Source organism: Cygnus olor, chromosome 1, assembly GCF_009769625.2.
Source record: "Cygnus olor isolate bCygOlo1 chromosome 1, bCygOlo1.pri.v2, whole genome shotgun sequence".
Classification (NCBI taxonomy): Eukaryota; Metazoa; Chordata; class Aves; order Anseriformes; family Anatidae; genus Cygnus; species Cygnus olor.
The window spans coordinates 90,927,568-90,942,211 of record NC_049169.1 but is presented as its reverse complement, the minus strand read 5'-3'; the positions used below and the strand labels follow the sequence as shown (position 1 = coordinate 90,942,211).

Below are 14,644 nucleotides of genomic sequence, written 5' to 3'. Positions count from 1 at the left end.
CGGAGGGGGGGCGCTCTGCCGGCGCTGATTGGCTGCCGGAGCGCGAGGGCGGCCGTTGCGATCCCGTCGCGCGCCCCTAACGGTCGCCAACGGCCGCCGCCCTGCCGGCGGCACCTCCCCGCCCCTGTGGGGAAGGGCAGGGCCGGCCGTCCTGTGGGCGGGGGGTGGGGGCGGCCGCCCCCGCGCTGCTTTCCGTCAGCGCCCGCGGCCGGGGCTCCTCTCCCTGCCCCCGCACGCATTGCACGAAGCGCGGGGGCCGCTGAAATGGCCGGGGCGGCGGGCGGAGGGGCACCCGTCGAGGACACGCGCAAATATGTACACGCATACACAGCTATTAAAGTCCCAAGGTTCAACACGGGGTGGATCGGTGAGAGCCAGGGCAGAAGCAAAATTCTCTGAGGAACTGAATTTCGTTAATGCCTCACACGCTCTTACAACATCTCCCTAGCCCTAACATCAGCACTGACTTGGAAGATCCACCCCACTTCCCCTTTCTGACTCCCTTGAAGTGTTCCCCCAGCCCTCTTGAAGTGATTACCCGTGCCCTGCCTACTGTGTTTGTTTTCTCCCAAAATCCCATAAAGCGCGCAGACACCCTCCAGCACTCGATGTTAGTAAAAAGCCTTGAGCAGCGGGAGCCGTCTGACTCCAGAACCGATGGAGGGGGATGGCGCGAAGCAGCTGATCCCGCTCCTGCCAAAGTGACTCAGATGATGTTCTCTGGAGGCCTGAAGAAGCGGGCTCGAGTGGAAGCCAGCGGGGCAGGCGTGTCTGTCCGAGCTGCAGTTCTTGCATCTGTGCCCGGACCAAGTGCCAGGATGCTGCGAGCCGCAGGCAGGCGCTGGGGACAGTGACAGCTCTGTGGAGAGCTGCGCAGCATGTCGCCTGTCAGAAAGCTGTGGGGATGCTCTCCTCCTGTTGCAGAGAGCAGAAGGCTACAGCTGCAGCATGCGTCTGTTGCTAAGGTAGCGCGTAACGCACCCATGCTCGCCTCCGAGCAAAACAGCGCTCGCTGGAAATCTCATGCAGCCAGGAGTCTTGCGTGAGAGGGTGCTGCTTTGAGGCAGGTGCTGCCTCCTATACTACTGAGCTGGGTTTCACAAATCCCCCCAAAATAACTCTCCGTGCATGCAGTTTCCCTGGTTTTCAGGGGGGAGCTATGCCGTCTAGCTAGGTGTGCTCTGCTTGCTGCTGCTGAGAAAGGTCAGCGATGCCTCTCCTTGCTGAGAATTTCAGGAAACTGGATTATGCAGCACAAGGCAGTTCAGAGGCTCTGGATTCCTACTGAGAGAAATGTTAGGCAGTTCTGCTCTCCTTTCCAAGCTAGGTGTGCAAAGCAAACCCCGCATGCTCTAACAGCTTGCCACAGGAACACCTCGAAAGCTGTGAAAAGCCAGCCCCATCTCTGACTTGCATAGTGGGCCCAAGTGCCCCTATAGCAATAGTTCATGTATTTTGAAAACTGTGCATGAGTCCCTCATTTATGACTTGCGAGGCACAGTTTTCCTCTTTAAATTAGGCAGCTATTTTGCTGCCATTACTAGGCACCGATCTGCCATTTTATGCTGGTTTACAGCTCTTTGGAGTGCCATTGATCATCCGTTATCTGTGTGCAGCAACTGAAGCTGCTACAGGCACGAAGCACACACACAAAACAGTGCACAGGAGGCAGCGACGGCCCTAGCTGGCAGGAAAATCCTGAAGAGTGACATAAAAGCCTGCATGCCTAAAGCAAAGGGTATCTGTAGATAGATTTGTCAAACTGGCTGTGAGAGCTGTCTCCCTCAGCAGTGGCCTGACCTTTGTGTTCATGGGCTCGCTCGACACACGTGCTGCCCCATGTCACAATGCTCACAAAAACCATCTGCATCCAGAAATCACAGTAAATAGCAACATCATAGGTGATACTTTGTTCTTCCAGCGCCGCAAAGCAGACACAAAGGAGGATGTTACCCCTTCTTTTTTTTTTGATCTGGAAACCAAAGCATGCTGTGGTTAAATGAACTGACTAAAGTCGCATAATCAGCCAGTGGCAGGGCTGAGAATAGGCTCCATGTCCTTTCCTCCAGGCCTAAGATCTAACTCAGAACCATCTTGGGGGCAGAGGCAGGCTACCAAAGCTATACATCACAGCTCTACAGAACATGACATTTTTAGAACAAGCTCGGCCACGAACTTACCACAGTTTGTCAAAAAAAAAAAAAAAAAAAAAAGGCAACAAAATTTTCTTATGAGAGATCCTGCCTGGGCAAGAGGGCAAAAAAGGGATTAAAGTGACATTTATAAATATTAATGGGCTTCTAAGCATTACAAAAGACCAAAGCCTGAATTAACTTTCAGGAACAGTTGCTGCACACCTAGTCAAAAATAAAGGAATGCTGTGAATAAGTGTAAACCTTTCACAGTTGTTTGATATGGCTAATATGCAGTCATTTTTCATCCACTTCAAAATGATTTTAGGGAAACGGTGCTTCTTTCACAACCACCCTTCCCTGGCTCTTACCCGTACTTCCTACTGCATGCCCAAGACACGTGAGGTTCCCTTTGCAGACCAGCAGTTTCACCTGTGGCGGACCGATGGCAACAGAGCAACTGTCTGCGGTGTTATCTGCAGCTGCCCTCCGCTGAAACGAGGCTCCCGGAGATGTGGGTCAGATAATCAGTGAGTTTATAGAAATTACATGTTATGTTATCTCAGTGGTGAACATGGTCTTCCACCCTAGGCATTGTGACACATCCAAGAAAATTATGTAATGGGGAAACAATGTGTTTGATTCCAGGGAATGGTTACGTTGTGCCAAAACTATAATTTTCTACTCTGTCCTCAAAGGCAGTACCAGAAACCTCTCATTTCAGTCAGGATTTGCTGAGAGAGAGGGTCAGTTGTTCTAAGGTATTAGAGAAGGAAGGTTGGTAGCTTTAAAGCTGTTTAAAGACCTGACTTCTGATGCAGTGTAAGTCATAGTCCCTTCTGATTTCAGAGAGAATTAGGCTCTGTGGATCTTCAAATACCATGGCTCCGTCACCTAAATATGCAAACCTGGCCTTAGCGGCTGTCATGAGTGTATTAGCAGGTCTCTGAGCACAGAACACGCATTGCCCACCACATTTTATTAGCAATGCCGTCACTGAGCATGTTCAGCTAGTTACAGCACAGAGCATATTCCAACCGTATCGAGCAAACCAGTCCTCCCTGGGGGCGCTGGCCAGCCCACCCCATCTGCCACACAAGTTCTGCCACCCACAAGTACAATTCGAGGGCAAAAACAGTGCTGGTGCCTGCTCCAGAACACCCAGATGTTTTCCTTCCATCAGAGTCAGCACAAAGACGGCCTGTGCCTGCTCTCCCTCCGCAACACAGAGGACGTCCCCTGTGAAGGTGCGCCCAGCGGGTGGCACTCCCTGTGGGACGTTCAGAGGGACACTCATGTCGCCCAACACTGCAGTGCCCGCAGGCTCTGCAGGCTGGCTGCTCATGGCCAGCGCGGGGACAGCCGAGGTCTCCCAGATTCCCTTCGCGGGACACTGTGGTCTTGCTCTCTGTCCTCTCCCTCCTCCTCCCCATCCCCATCCCCGACCCAGTCTGCTGCCTTCTTTCACAAAATCCATAGAAATATAATTATCATGGAGATGTCTGCCTCTGGCGATGTTTTTCTTTGGAAATAATTATAATTGGCTGTGGCAGTTAAAAACTTATCGGCATAGACAGATGACAGACAGCGCAATCACATAAGCTTCCCTCTGAGAAAATGAAGCTAAAACCCATTTATCCTCCTAGCTTGGAACAAAGGGCTTTACTTTGAAGAGCCAGGCTGTGAAAACACGGAGAGAAGCCTGTTATGCCCACAGATTAAATTTGCGGTAGGTAACCGAGCACAAGGAATCCATTCGCCGCAGAATGGCAATGTAGTAATTATAATAACACCACTCCTTTTGTAGTAATTATAATAACACCACTCCTTTTATCTGAGGAATACCTACCTAGGGACACTTCACCCTTTTCAGAGGCAGTGACTGGGGTCTCGAGAGGTTAACAGAGTGGCTGGATGCCACGTGGGCCTCAGGAGTGACTGGACCGCGGACAACATTAAAATGTAAGCACATCTACACAGTGTCTGCTGGGGCGACTTGCATTGGGAACCAAAGCTGGGTGGAGTCACTTCCTAGAGAGAGCCATTAACTGCACTCTCCGAGAGAGGAAAAATGCTGATTCCTAGGTGTATCTGAGTCACATCTTTTGTCTGACGGCTGACGTGGCACCCCTCGAGGAGCCTGCACCTGGCCCGCTCTGCTTGGTGACCCTGCTGCTGAGGGGGAACCAGTGACCCGGTCAGAGTCACCCAGCCACCCTGCCCACCGTCTGAACCCACGTGTTTTTTTCCCAAATGATTTCAGCATCTGGCCTCTCTTATGGCTGAAGGGGTTTCTCATGGCATGCTGGTTGGGGACAGGTGGGGAGAAAAGTGGGAAGGCTTCGCTCGGTGCTGATTTAAAACATTTAAACAACTCATGCCATTTCTGAGATATCCTTAAGAGAATGGAAGCTAAGTGAAAGTGGTTGTCCTATGGAAGTTGTCGATTACTCAGTACGCGCAAGCAGATGATATCCTCAAATTCATCGAGACATGCTTGGATCTAATGGTCTTTGCAGAGAGACAAAGAAAAGTATTGCCAGCTGGCAGTCAGTTGTTGTGTGGGGGAGGGCTGAGAAAGGGACAGAGCTGGGGGGAAGATAGAAAAGGACAGAGGAATACCAGAAACAGAAGTGCCTGAAATGATTTCTATAGCTGTAATTCGCAGAGTTACAAATAACACTCCAGCAAACCCATAGTTGACATGCCCCACATGCAGCCACACTATTTCACTTAGCCCAGTGCATGCACTGCTCTGACAAACTCTTCTGCCTTTGGATGAAATTACGAATTGTTTCTACATTTTTTATTATTTTTTTTGATAGCCTTCTTGGCTCTCAACAGCTTTGGCTGGTTAGATTTCCCCTTCTAGCTAAAAAAAGAAATTAGACTGATCTCTTTTGGCAGCTGTGAAATGGTTACATATTGTGTATGTTTTCTTGATGAGCTTGCATGAAATGGATTTTGGTTTCCTTTTGACGGATACACCACTTTTAGCACTATGTCCACACAAGATTAGCAAGTGCTTCATATTTAGAGCAATTTTTATGTGCGTATAATGTCATGTATGCTATTTCTATATAGTGTTATGTACCACGAGCAAAGTTGCCTGAACAGGGAAATGGAACTGGTTGAGGAACGTTTCCGCAATAAATGCTCAATATGATTAGTGACGGTCTGGTTTTTGTTAAAGCTTCAGTCGATGATGAAAACTACGTGAGATTCAGGTTTTAATTCTTACCACTTCCCAGAGCCAAATTCAGGCGCTGCATGAAACCGTCTGTACTGGATCTATTCTAAGAGCGATTTAGCCTGGTGTCCTAATGCCTGCTCAGATATGGATGGCAGGGAAGAAGGTAAACGTGTGTGGTAGTTCTCAGTTTCTCACTTCCTCTGCCTCCTGTCCCTTTTAGCTCAGACTCCCCGAGCTCATGGTTTCTGCTTATTTTAGAGCCCACAATGGAGAGAGAGGAGGTACAGCTTTCAGTGAACATGACAGATATTACACTGAACAGCACCGTGGGTGAATGTGATTGCTCTGTCTTCTTGGGTGGTTATGTGCATCACCCTCAGTCTAGCCTGTGTTTCAGGGTAATGCTATTACAAGAATAAAATCAATGAATGACAAAGGAGATGTTCTGTGGAAAAAGGGAAAAGGCCAAAACGAGTATAAAACAGGGTAATAATATCATATGAGATCATTATTATTATAATATCATGAAATAAAGAGGGCTGGCATTCTGCCATTCTCTCGTCCAATATTTCATTTAGCCGTGAAGGGTTTTTTTTTCAAAATGATAGCCAGGAGAGTTCATGTATGGGAGCAGGGGGAATCTATTCCCCGTTGAAATTAAAAGCTTTTGTGAGATTTATTTAAATTAATTTAATTGTTTCTCTGACAGGGCTTCTCAAAAGCAAATTCAAACGTAAGAAACACCAAGTACTGAAATAAATAGCAGCGTATTTTATTTTTAGTTTAGATATTATGTGCTGTGGACCTGCCTGCTTGGTGAAACACTTTAGTACTGGCAGGAGCCACTAGTGGCTAATGGACAGCCACAGGCTGGCCATGCAGGCTGCAGCTGGACCACCAGCTGAAGCAGGTCTAACTGCGGACTGCCAGCCAAAACATCCTACCTTTTGCTTTCTCCTTCTTCGCAAGGGACTGCTGAGCCGACTGCGTCCTTGTGCATTTGGGGGCAGGGCAGAGGGGGGGTCCGACAGGACTAGTTTTCAGCCTGAGCTGTAAACTGCACATCCCCAGCTGTGTGTGGAGGCAGTGGCAGAAAGGTGCCGCTGAGGAAACAAACCAGGCAACTGAATCCATCCACAGCTTCCAGTTCGATCAGCTTCAGCCAGCCGCAAAGCTGAACTCCCAGGACCGTAGGCAGAGTCGGTGCTGGCAGCTGACGATGAAATGCTGCCACCCCCAGCTTGGTGGGTCCGCCTCAGAGCCGTGGAGCCGGGGGCAGTCCGGGCAGCCTGGCCCAGGCCCAGGGCATGCAGGCGTATGGTTGGGTCTGTGGTTCTGGGGCATGGTGCCAGGGAGGCAGGCAGGGCTCCAGCTGAAACCTAGCTCGATGTCTGCGACTGATAGCTTCAAAAGAAGCATTTCAGTTGCATCACGTGGGCGTTGTTCAAACTGCTCTCGGTTCCATAGGAGTATTTCCAACCAGCTCCTCATTACAGGTCTTCAGTTTGGAGGAGGGACAGTAAGGAAACGAGGACAGAGTTACTTCCTGAATTTTATGTGGCAACTTTAAATACAGGTTATGCCTCTCCTCAAGGAGCAGGTGGATGTTTCTCCAGCTAAGTTTGACTTAAATATAACTGCCTTTAAACCTGGCATACCTGAAGCGGTAATTGTGAGTTTTTCCCTTTGACACCAAATATGAACTTGCAGACTGAAAAAATTATTCAACAGAAACGCCACTAGAGTTATCATCAGTGAGTTGCAAAACCCGTAAGACAGCTTTTTTTTTTCCAGTTTCACTATTTCCTGTAAAAATGCTGAACATACAGCACTGAAAAATGAACTCCTCTTTATCTATTGAGTAACTGCAGACAAATGCAGTTAATGTCCAACAAGGGAAAAAAAAAAAAAAAAAGACAGAGAAAAATAGTGCCCTGAAAAGGGTTACAGTATGATTTTTTCCCTTTCCCCTCAATTAGTAGCTAAACAAGGACAATTTTATCCCTTTGTAGCTGTCACAAGCAGACTCTTGCTTGTACTCTTGCAACAGTTTACACTGCTCTTAACTGTTTCTTTGTGGCTGCAGCAGATACTGTAATATCTCCCTACATAACAACTGGAACAGCTCCAGCCATTCAGAGACCAAAACCTGAAAGAGCTGCTCTCAAATCAGGTATATTTGAAAAACAGCATTATTCCAGCATATTCAGCTCACCAGACTTTGCCTTCCTCCTCCACCCTCCTCTTCTCCTTCCGTTTATAATTTCCTTTACTTGTGTATCTGTTTCACATCCTCCAATTTTTTCTCTTATCATTCTCTTATCATTTCCTTTGATTTCTTCTTGGGGCCTTGGAGCACCGAAGGTAGTTGTAGTAGACTAAGCAGTGTTTGGGGTGTGTGTGGTGATGGGAGCGCACACGAATGCTGGGGGAAATGTACAACTTTGGTTAACCTACGTTAACACTGTAACAAACTGTAATTTCATAGCAATCTGTTCTCCCCACCCCTGTTGCGTCTTTTTCCTTCTTCCTTTAAGCACACGGTTCCTTTTTCTAACAAACTGTGCCTCCCTCTTGCCCTTTACTCTCACGGCAAATATACTTGCTCCAGTGCTTTTGCTTCCTTGCTGACTTCCTCCTCCGCAATTCCAGCTCCCTTCTGCCCCTTTGGATCACAAAAGCAGCCTCATCCAGCTACTGCTGACTTTTCCCATGCTGCAACTTTCTCATTTCTTTTCTGAGATCGCTTTCTCTGTGTGTGCAAGTCCAGTTGTTCCTCGTGTTGACCACCTCCTGTCCTCCAAGCCCATCCTCCATGGGAGTGACTATGACCAGCATGTCCTTAACCCTGCCTTTCTTCCCTGCACACACTTGGCACAGTTTCAGGTGCCTTTGCTGTGTCTGTCCCATTTCCAGCTCCTTCCAAGGCAGAGGCACCGGATGTCCAGTCTGCTTCTGAGGGCTGGCCACTGAGAGCAATGACATCCTTTGCCTGAGGCAACATTCATAGACACCCACAGCCACTTCCTCCCGACCTGGTGCTGTGTTCGCCCAGTAACACGATCTGGGGAAGAGGAAGGTGCCGTTCAGTGATACGGGTAATACAGCTGCCCTGCCTAGTTGCGCGGTGGGAATGGAGATCAGCGGGGAAGTTTACACACCACAGGTTCCTGGGTGTCCTGGTAAGTGTAATGTAAAATAGTCACTCAAAATAGCAATCACCACTTGAAAGATATGACTCGTTTTGACAAGTTCGTCTGTTTTAACTGTATTTCTAGGGCTCTAATGACTCACTGTGAAAACCTCCCTGGAACATCATCACTGCACAGTTTGTGCAAGGGAGGTAGGTCAGTGCCAGAATTAGCCCCAGACGGAGTCTACCAAGACGCTACTTCCAGGAAGGCAGAGTCCTGAATGAAACAGGACCCTCAGCGCTGACAGCTGTACTCTAGTACAGGGTGAAAAGCACCAAGAAGTGACTTCCAGTACTATCCTGACCAGCCACTGAAAACAGAAGCCTTCTTGTCCGGCTTTTGTTTTCAAATGGCCAATACGAACTGATAAGCACTGGCACCATTGTCTGGAATAAATGTGTTTTCAACCAGTAGAAGACTGGTGTGTTGTAAACAACTATTGCATGAAGTAAAGCATACTCAATCACAGAAGTACAAGAAAGGACACTTTTGGAGCTAGCACACTTATGACAGTGAAAAGGAAGTATCATCATTCTCTGTGATGAAATATGAAATGGAGTGTTGTAAAATTACTTGATACACCTTTACAATTGTTGCATTTTTGCTGTCATAGCAAAGTTCCATCTTCTGCTTGTCAGAAGGTCCCTCATAAGTCACACACTTATGCACTAGCATTTTGAATTTCAAGTAACTAAAACACAAATGCCACGCTTCTTTTCAGATGCAGACCTATTCTGCTGGTGCACAGCAAGTATGCTATTCTGTATGCTGTGGGTCCTCTTCATTGCTGTGGTCTTGAAGCTCTAGGTTGGGGTCACTCTGATAAAATCAGAAATGGCAAAATTGGATGTTCAGAGAGACTCCACTACTGCAGGGCCATAGGCTAAAAGTCTAGGGGTTAAGGGGAGTATTACATTGTTCTAAAGGCTTCATAATGTGGCCTTATCTTCTCCCATTTCTCTTCTTCTCGCACGCTGGGACAGAACATTGTTTTTTCACAAACAAAACGTTCCCTCCTCCTAGCCAAACCTCATGCTGATAAAGGTCAGGTTAACCTGCTTTGAAGCTCTCTGTATCACTACAGCTCTTCAAGATGCAGGTAAGAATGAAGTTTCTCCACAGAAACAAATACAGTTCAAATACAAGGGGTTTTAAAAATGACAACACAGCAATGTTGCCTCCAGAGAAAGAAATAAGTAGGTCCATCCAGAGTTCTGAGGGTTTAAGGTATAAAGATTATTAAAAGAGAGACAGTAAAGATGTTTAAAAAAGAAAGTGACATAGGAAAAGTAATCCTTACTCAGAAGATTGGGTAGCCTGCCCACAAGAACAATTCAAGAGATCAAGCCTACCAGATGCCTTGAATTTGTAAGCAGCTTGTGTGGTTTTTATTTTCATCATTTTATTTGATTCGTTCTGGGCACAGAAGCTACTACCTGGCTCTAGCACCACTTCTTCCTTCCCCCTTATTATAGTGATCAATGAGACACTGAATTTTGATTAGCTGCTTTTAGTAGAAGGGTGCCAAGTACCACGGTGTTCACCTTCCTTCTGTCTGTAGCTGTAGTATCACATTGGGTTTGTCCTGCAGTCTGTGAGAGCAGTAGGGTTTTCTTAAATACTCTGTAGAGAAGCTAAGGTATACAACGGGATAGGTGGGTCCAACTTCCTGCTTCTCATCTCCTCGTGACAACCACAGGAAACGATGCCAGCAGGCCTCCCCTCCCAGCAGTGGCCGCTTGCATGTGACACTCTTACAGAGATGTATCAGGTACTTTCCACCCAGGTTAGCAGAAGCTCAGACAGATTAACTGCAGTTACATTCAGGTCATGCTGTCAAACTTTCCTTTGCAACCATGTAAGCTGTGGCTGTCAAAATTTGGGACGAACTGCCAACATAGCAGAAGAATTTGAGAGTTAAACTGGAAGCAGTTCTTAGCAAAGACTTGCAAGCACAACTGTGCAAAACAGTGTTCAAACCCACTCCTTTCTGTAACACTGCTATGTCAGCATAACTTTTAAATGTAGAACAAACGCTAAAAGCATACATTTTCAGTGAAACTGGAAAAGTGTGATGGAAGTACACAATCCTTTGTTGATAGGCACAGGACAGAATCTGGTCCTGCCTTGCTCTCTTAGCTGTTTGAGGTTAATGAGAATTTGTTTTACCTCTGTTGTGTTTTTGGCCCTTGACTATACGAGCAGTCGCTAAAGGACTGCAGGAGAAATTCTAACTACAAAATACAGAATTTTGATCGTTAAGTGCTTGAAAGGAATCATGATCATTAGAAGAAAAAGCAGTGCACCTAAGAGAGATAAGAGGCCAAGGACTAAGCAGAAGCAATAAAGGGAATGTGACTAAGTGGAGGCATATCTTTTATATTTAAGCTAAGGTAATACAGAAGAGCTTTTCAAGTGAAGTTTTTTTCATTCTACTAGTTTAAATTTGTTATCTGCACGTCAATCCTATACACAACCAGAGAAAATCTAATTGTATACCTACAATTGTATATTCAACTGTATATCTGTTCTAACACAGTTACTTGCAATCCTATTCTTTAATCAAGTTCTCACAAACTCATATGTAGTGTTAAGTACATTCTTATTAAAACAGAAATGTCAGAGTACTGAAGTACTTCTTGCAATAAAACTCTCCAAACCTACTACACCTTTCTGCCACACAGTCTTCTCAGAACAATAGGTTTTATTCTTTATTGCCAATATTAAACAGCTGAATATGACGAAAAACCCCAAATATGCTTTACTAGAGCACATAATAAGGGCATTCTACAGAAAGCTGAAATGAAATGGCTGCTACACAAACTAATGCAAAATTAGTAAATGACACTCTTAAGACCACAGAGTTTTCATTGTTTTTACCATTGTTTGATAGCATTTGTCAGACTCGGCAGAAATCCCTCTTGCCATCATACTGAGAACTTGTGCACTTCCTATAACAAAGGAAACAATGACCAACAGATGCTGCAAAACCTCTTGGAACCTTCTCAACCATTTTTTGGCACTAGTTTCCTGCAAAATTCCACAATCGTCCTGTCCTTTCTGACTAATGGCTTGTTATCTTGCCCAAATGGATTCTTTGAAAGGAGGTAAAATGCTCATGGGCCAGCAATGCTGACAGAAGGATAGAGAAAACTCTCAAAAACCTTACCAGAGCTGCCCCTCCCAAGATAGAGTGAGAAACTTCAGGCCAAAAGCTAAAGCAAGAATGGAAAATTTTTGATCCAGGGGATGCCTACAATCTGCAGCTTAATTCTTCACGTTACTACTGAGTAACACTAAGATATTGTTTGAAGTATTATCATCTTTTGAAAGCTAGAGAAGGAGGAAAATATTTTGAATGAACAACTACAATTACTGAGTCACAAGAGAAATATTGCTAAAAATAATTATTCTGCACTTTTGACCCCAAAATATTCACCTTTGTCAATTTTTACAACAGGCAGCTAAGACATGAGTGACTAGTATGTCTCAGCTGCTTCTGGGACGGAGTACTGAGGTACAACCACTCTTAATTACTTAAGACCAGGAATGAAAAAGAACAGAGCAAAACTGTAGCCAGTTTTCTAAGTGAAAGATTAGCATTACTCACATTGTTATTTGCTCTCAATGAAAAGCTATCAACCCTGCTCCTGTCAGCCTTGCCTGTGAACAATTGTTTCCAGAAGGGCAGGGCTGTTACTAAGCATCCAAAAGTCAGAAATTTCCAGCAACACCAAGCTCTGGAGTTAAGTATCAGCCCGTATCTAGAAAATAACCATGGAAATGGTGTTTGCTGAAGGGAGAGATACATGAAAGGAGGAAGTAGCACTCGAAAATATCTTCTGCAACCTCAAAGCCCGCTGTGGAAACTCCCCACCTATGAACAGTATTCACCTAGGAAAGCTGGAACTCGTATCCTCTGTTTACTTAAGCTCACAGGCACTGATGTCATAGGGCAGGCTTTTTTATGTTGTTTTATTTCAAGCCATTGTCAGAAAGCATTCATCCACTTGAAAAAAAACTGAATACATCAATGTGAAAGTGGAAAGCAGTGACGCTGCAGGAACAGGGACGGGGTATTCACAGTCATGTTTTTATGCTGCCAAAATCTACTGCTACTTTCCCAAAATGACAGGCAGGAGAACGTGCACCGCGTGTGCGCATGCACGTGCAGCTGCACTGTGGAGGCACACTGCAGCTCTGACATTCAGGGAGTGGGATGAGAGCCAGGATGAAAAGAAACAGCATCACGCTAATTTCTTCTTTTTAATTAACATTTGTCAAGTCTGGAGAGAAGCCCAGGCTGCAAAATTTGGATGCAAAATTCAAAGAGCTCTGAAACTGGAAATGTTCACATACAGGCTCTTGATTTTGCTTAGTCCTCTTTATAGGTCACACAGAGCTCACTTATTTGCTCTTACTGTAACTCACAATTAGTAAAACACTTTTTTTTCGTATGTCATAGCATACAGCAGACCTACACGCCAAAACAAAAAAAGTGTTAACGTTTAATAGCAGGTGGACATTTGTTTTCATTTTTAAGAAAGAATTTTCCCTGAAGTTCCTCTATTTCATACAGGAAAAGAGGGGAAGTCTTCTAATGCTATCAGCTGAAAAAGGTGGAGATACCAGATCTGGGAGTTGTTTGTACCAGGCAGTGGTTTCTCAAATTCATGTGAACTTCTGATTCACCTTCCTGAACAGCACTCACTGATGCAAGTTCAAGTGACAAATTATGTCATTACTGAAATACAGAATTTTTAGCATGTGGTTGAAGAGCCACTATTACACTCTTGCAACATCAATATTAAATCATTAATGCCACAGAAGCTTCATTCCCTATGTGAGAATCAGATTAATAGGTAAAAATCCAGCCCTTACTTTGCATTCTTTACTAGCACAGCACATATTATTCAGCACATCATGCTGTCCGCTGACGTTAGAAGATAAGGGGATTGGAATACCAAATGCATGACCTTCCTACTTTAGTAAATATGACATCACTTTCAAACATCCCTAACAGCCTGCAAACAGCACCTTTAATATGGCCACAAGCACTAAGGCTAATCCCAGTTCCTAAAGGGGCACTTGCATACGTTGCATTCTAGCCTAGAGATAAGAGAGCCCAGGAGACGGTGCATGCCAAGGAGTAAGACACCAAATCATACTATGAGGTTCAGAGGAATTTCAGAGCCACAGAAAGCCTAAGAAGCAAAACATGGCTGATGTTCCTTCTGGAGCTTTAGGCAGTACATGCAGGAGCATGTGAGCTGGCTCCAGATGAGCCTTCCTCAGCCACACGTTTCTGAGAGCCAAGTCTCAGCTCTTGCTAGGGCCACATGCAAGACTTAACTACTGCAGTTCTAGTGGCAAGGATAAAAAACCTGGTTTCTCCGACCATATACAGGAAATGAAACTCCTGTTCCTCCTCCATCTGCACTACTTACAGATCTGTCTGCAGCTAGCTTCTGTCTGCCTTCTAGATGACATCTAACAGTGACGTGGTGCTTTCATGCTGGTGGATTTAGAGGAATGCAGGCAGTAAAAGACCATGGAAGAAGAGAGCTCTACGTAAGAATTAACTCTTACGAGTAGTGCTTCTGCCCCCCAAATTCTTCAGATGAAGAAAGACACTTTTATAGCACAACAGAGCTTCACGTGTATCCTTCTATCTTAAGGACACCTTCACTTAGTTGGTCTCCAGTTCTGACATTGCATTAGATATAAGCAATGTATGAAATAATGTGATTCAAGTGATTTGGTTTTAATGTGATTTCTGCTTCCTGCATTGATCCAGCAGTGTAATGATTACACACATAGCTGCTTTTTGAGAACAGCCTTTCAGGCTGCCTACGATAGAGCACATAGCTCTCATGCTTTTAAGGAAGGTGGTGTGGCTACTTGCTGGATCAGTCAAGTGCTTTCAAAGCAAGGTCAAGTGATTTTTCTCTCTAAATGGGCAAATGCCATTCTCCGTCAGACGACAATTAAGGGCCACGTATGACTCCTGAGACAACAACGGAAGTGTCCTGCTTAGATTAATGCAGTTTCAGACAGTACCATGAAAAATAATGTAGATTAATTGCACACAATTAGCACATTATTTTAGAATTACTTTGGCATAA

At 45.4% G+C, this 14,644-nt stretch overlaps 1 protein-coding gene and 1 long non-coding RNA gene across 3 annotated transcripts in view; one reads left to right on the top strand and one right to left on the bottom strand.

Annotated features, from left to right (window-relative positions):
• The first annotated feature begins 159 nt into the window (after positions 1 to 159).
• On the top strand, positions 160 to 11,152 carry LOC121075655. Its single transcript, XR_005823087.1, has 3 exons — positions 160 to 2,662; positions 8,242 to 8,507; positions 8,604 to 11,152. It is a non-coding gene; the product is annotated as an uncharacterized LOC121075655 (long non-coding RNA).
• IFT57 (intraflagellar transport 57) overlaps positions 10,245 to 14,644 on the bottom strand; it is a 24,208-nt gene continuing 19,808 nt past the window's right edge. For both annotated transcript variants that reach the window (XM_040569067.1, XM_040569079.1), the window contains one exon: positions 10,245 to 10,408. In XM_040569067.1, coding sequence (XP_040425001.1) covers positions 10,343 to 10,408 — 66 coding nt within the window. In that variant the 3' untranslated portion in view covers positions 10,245 to 10,342. The remainder of the gene's footprint in view (positions 10,409 to 14,644) is intronic.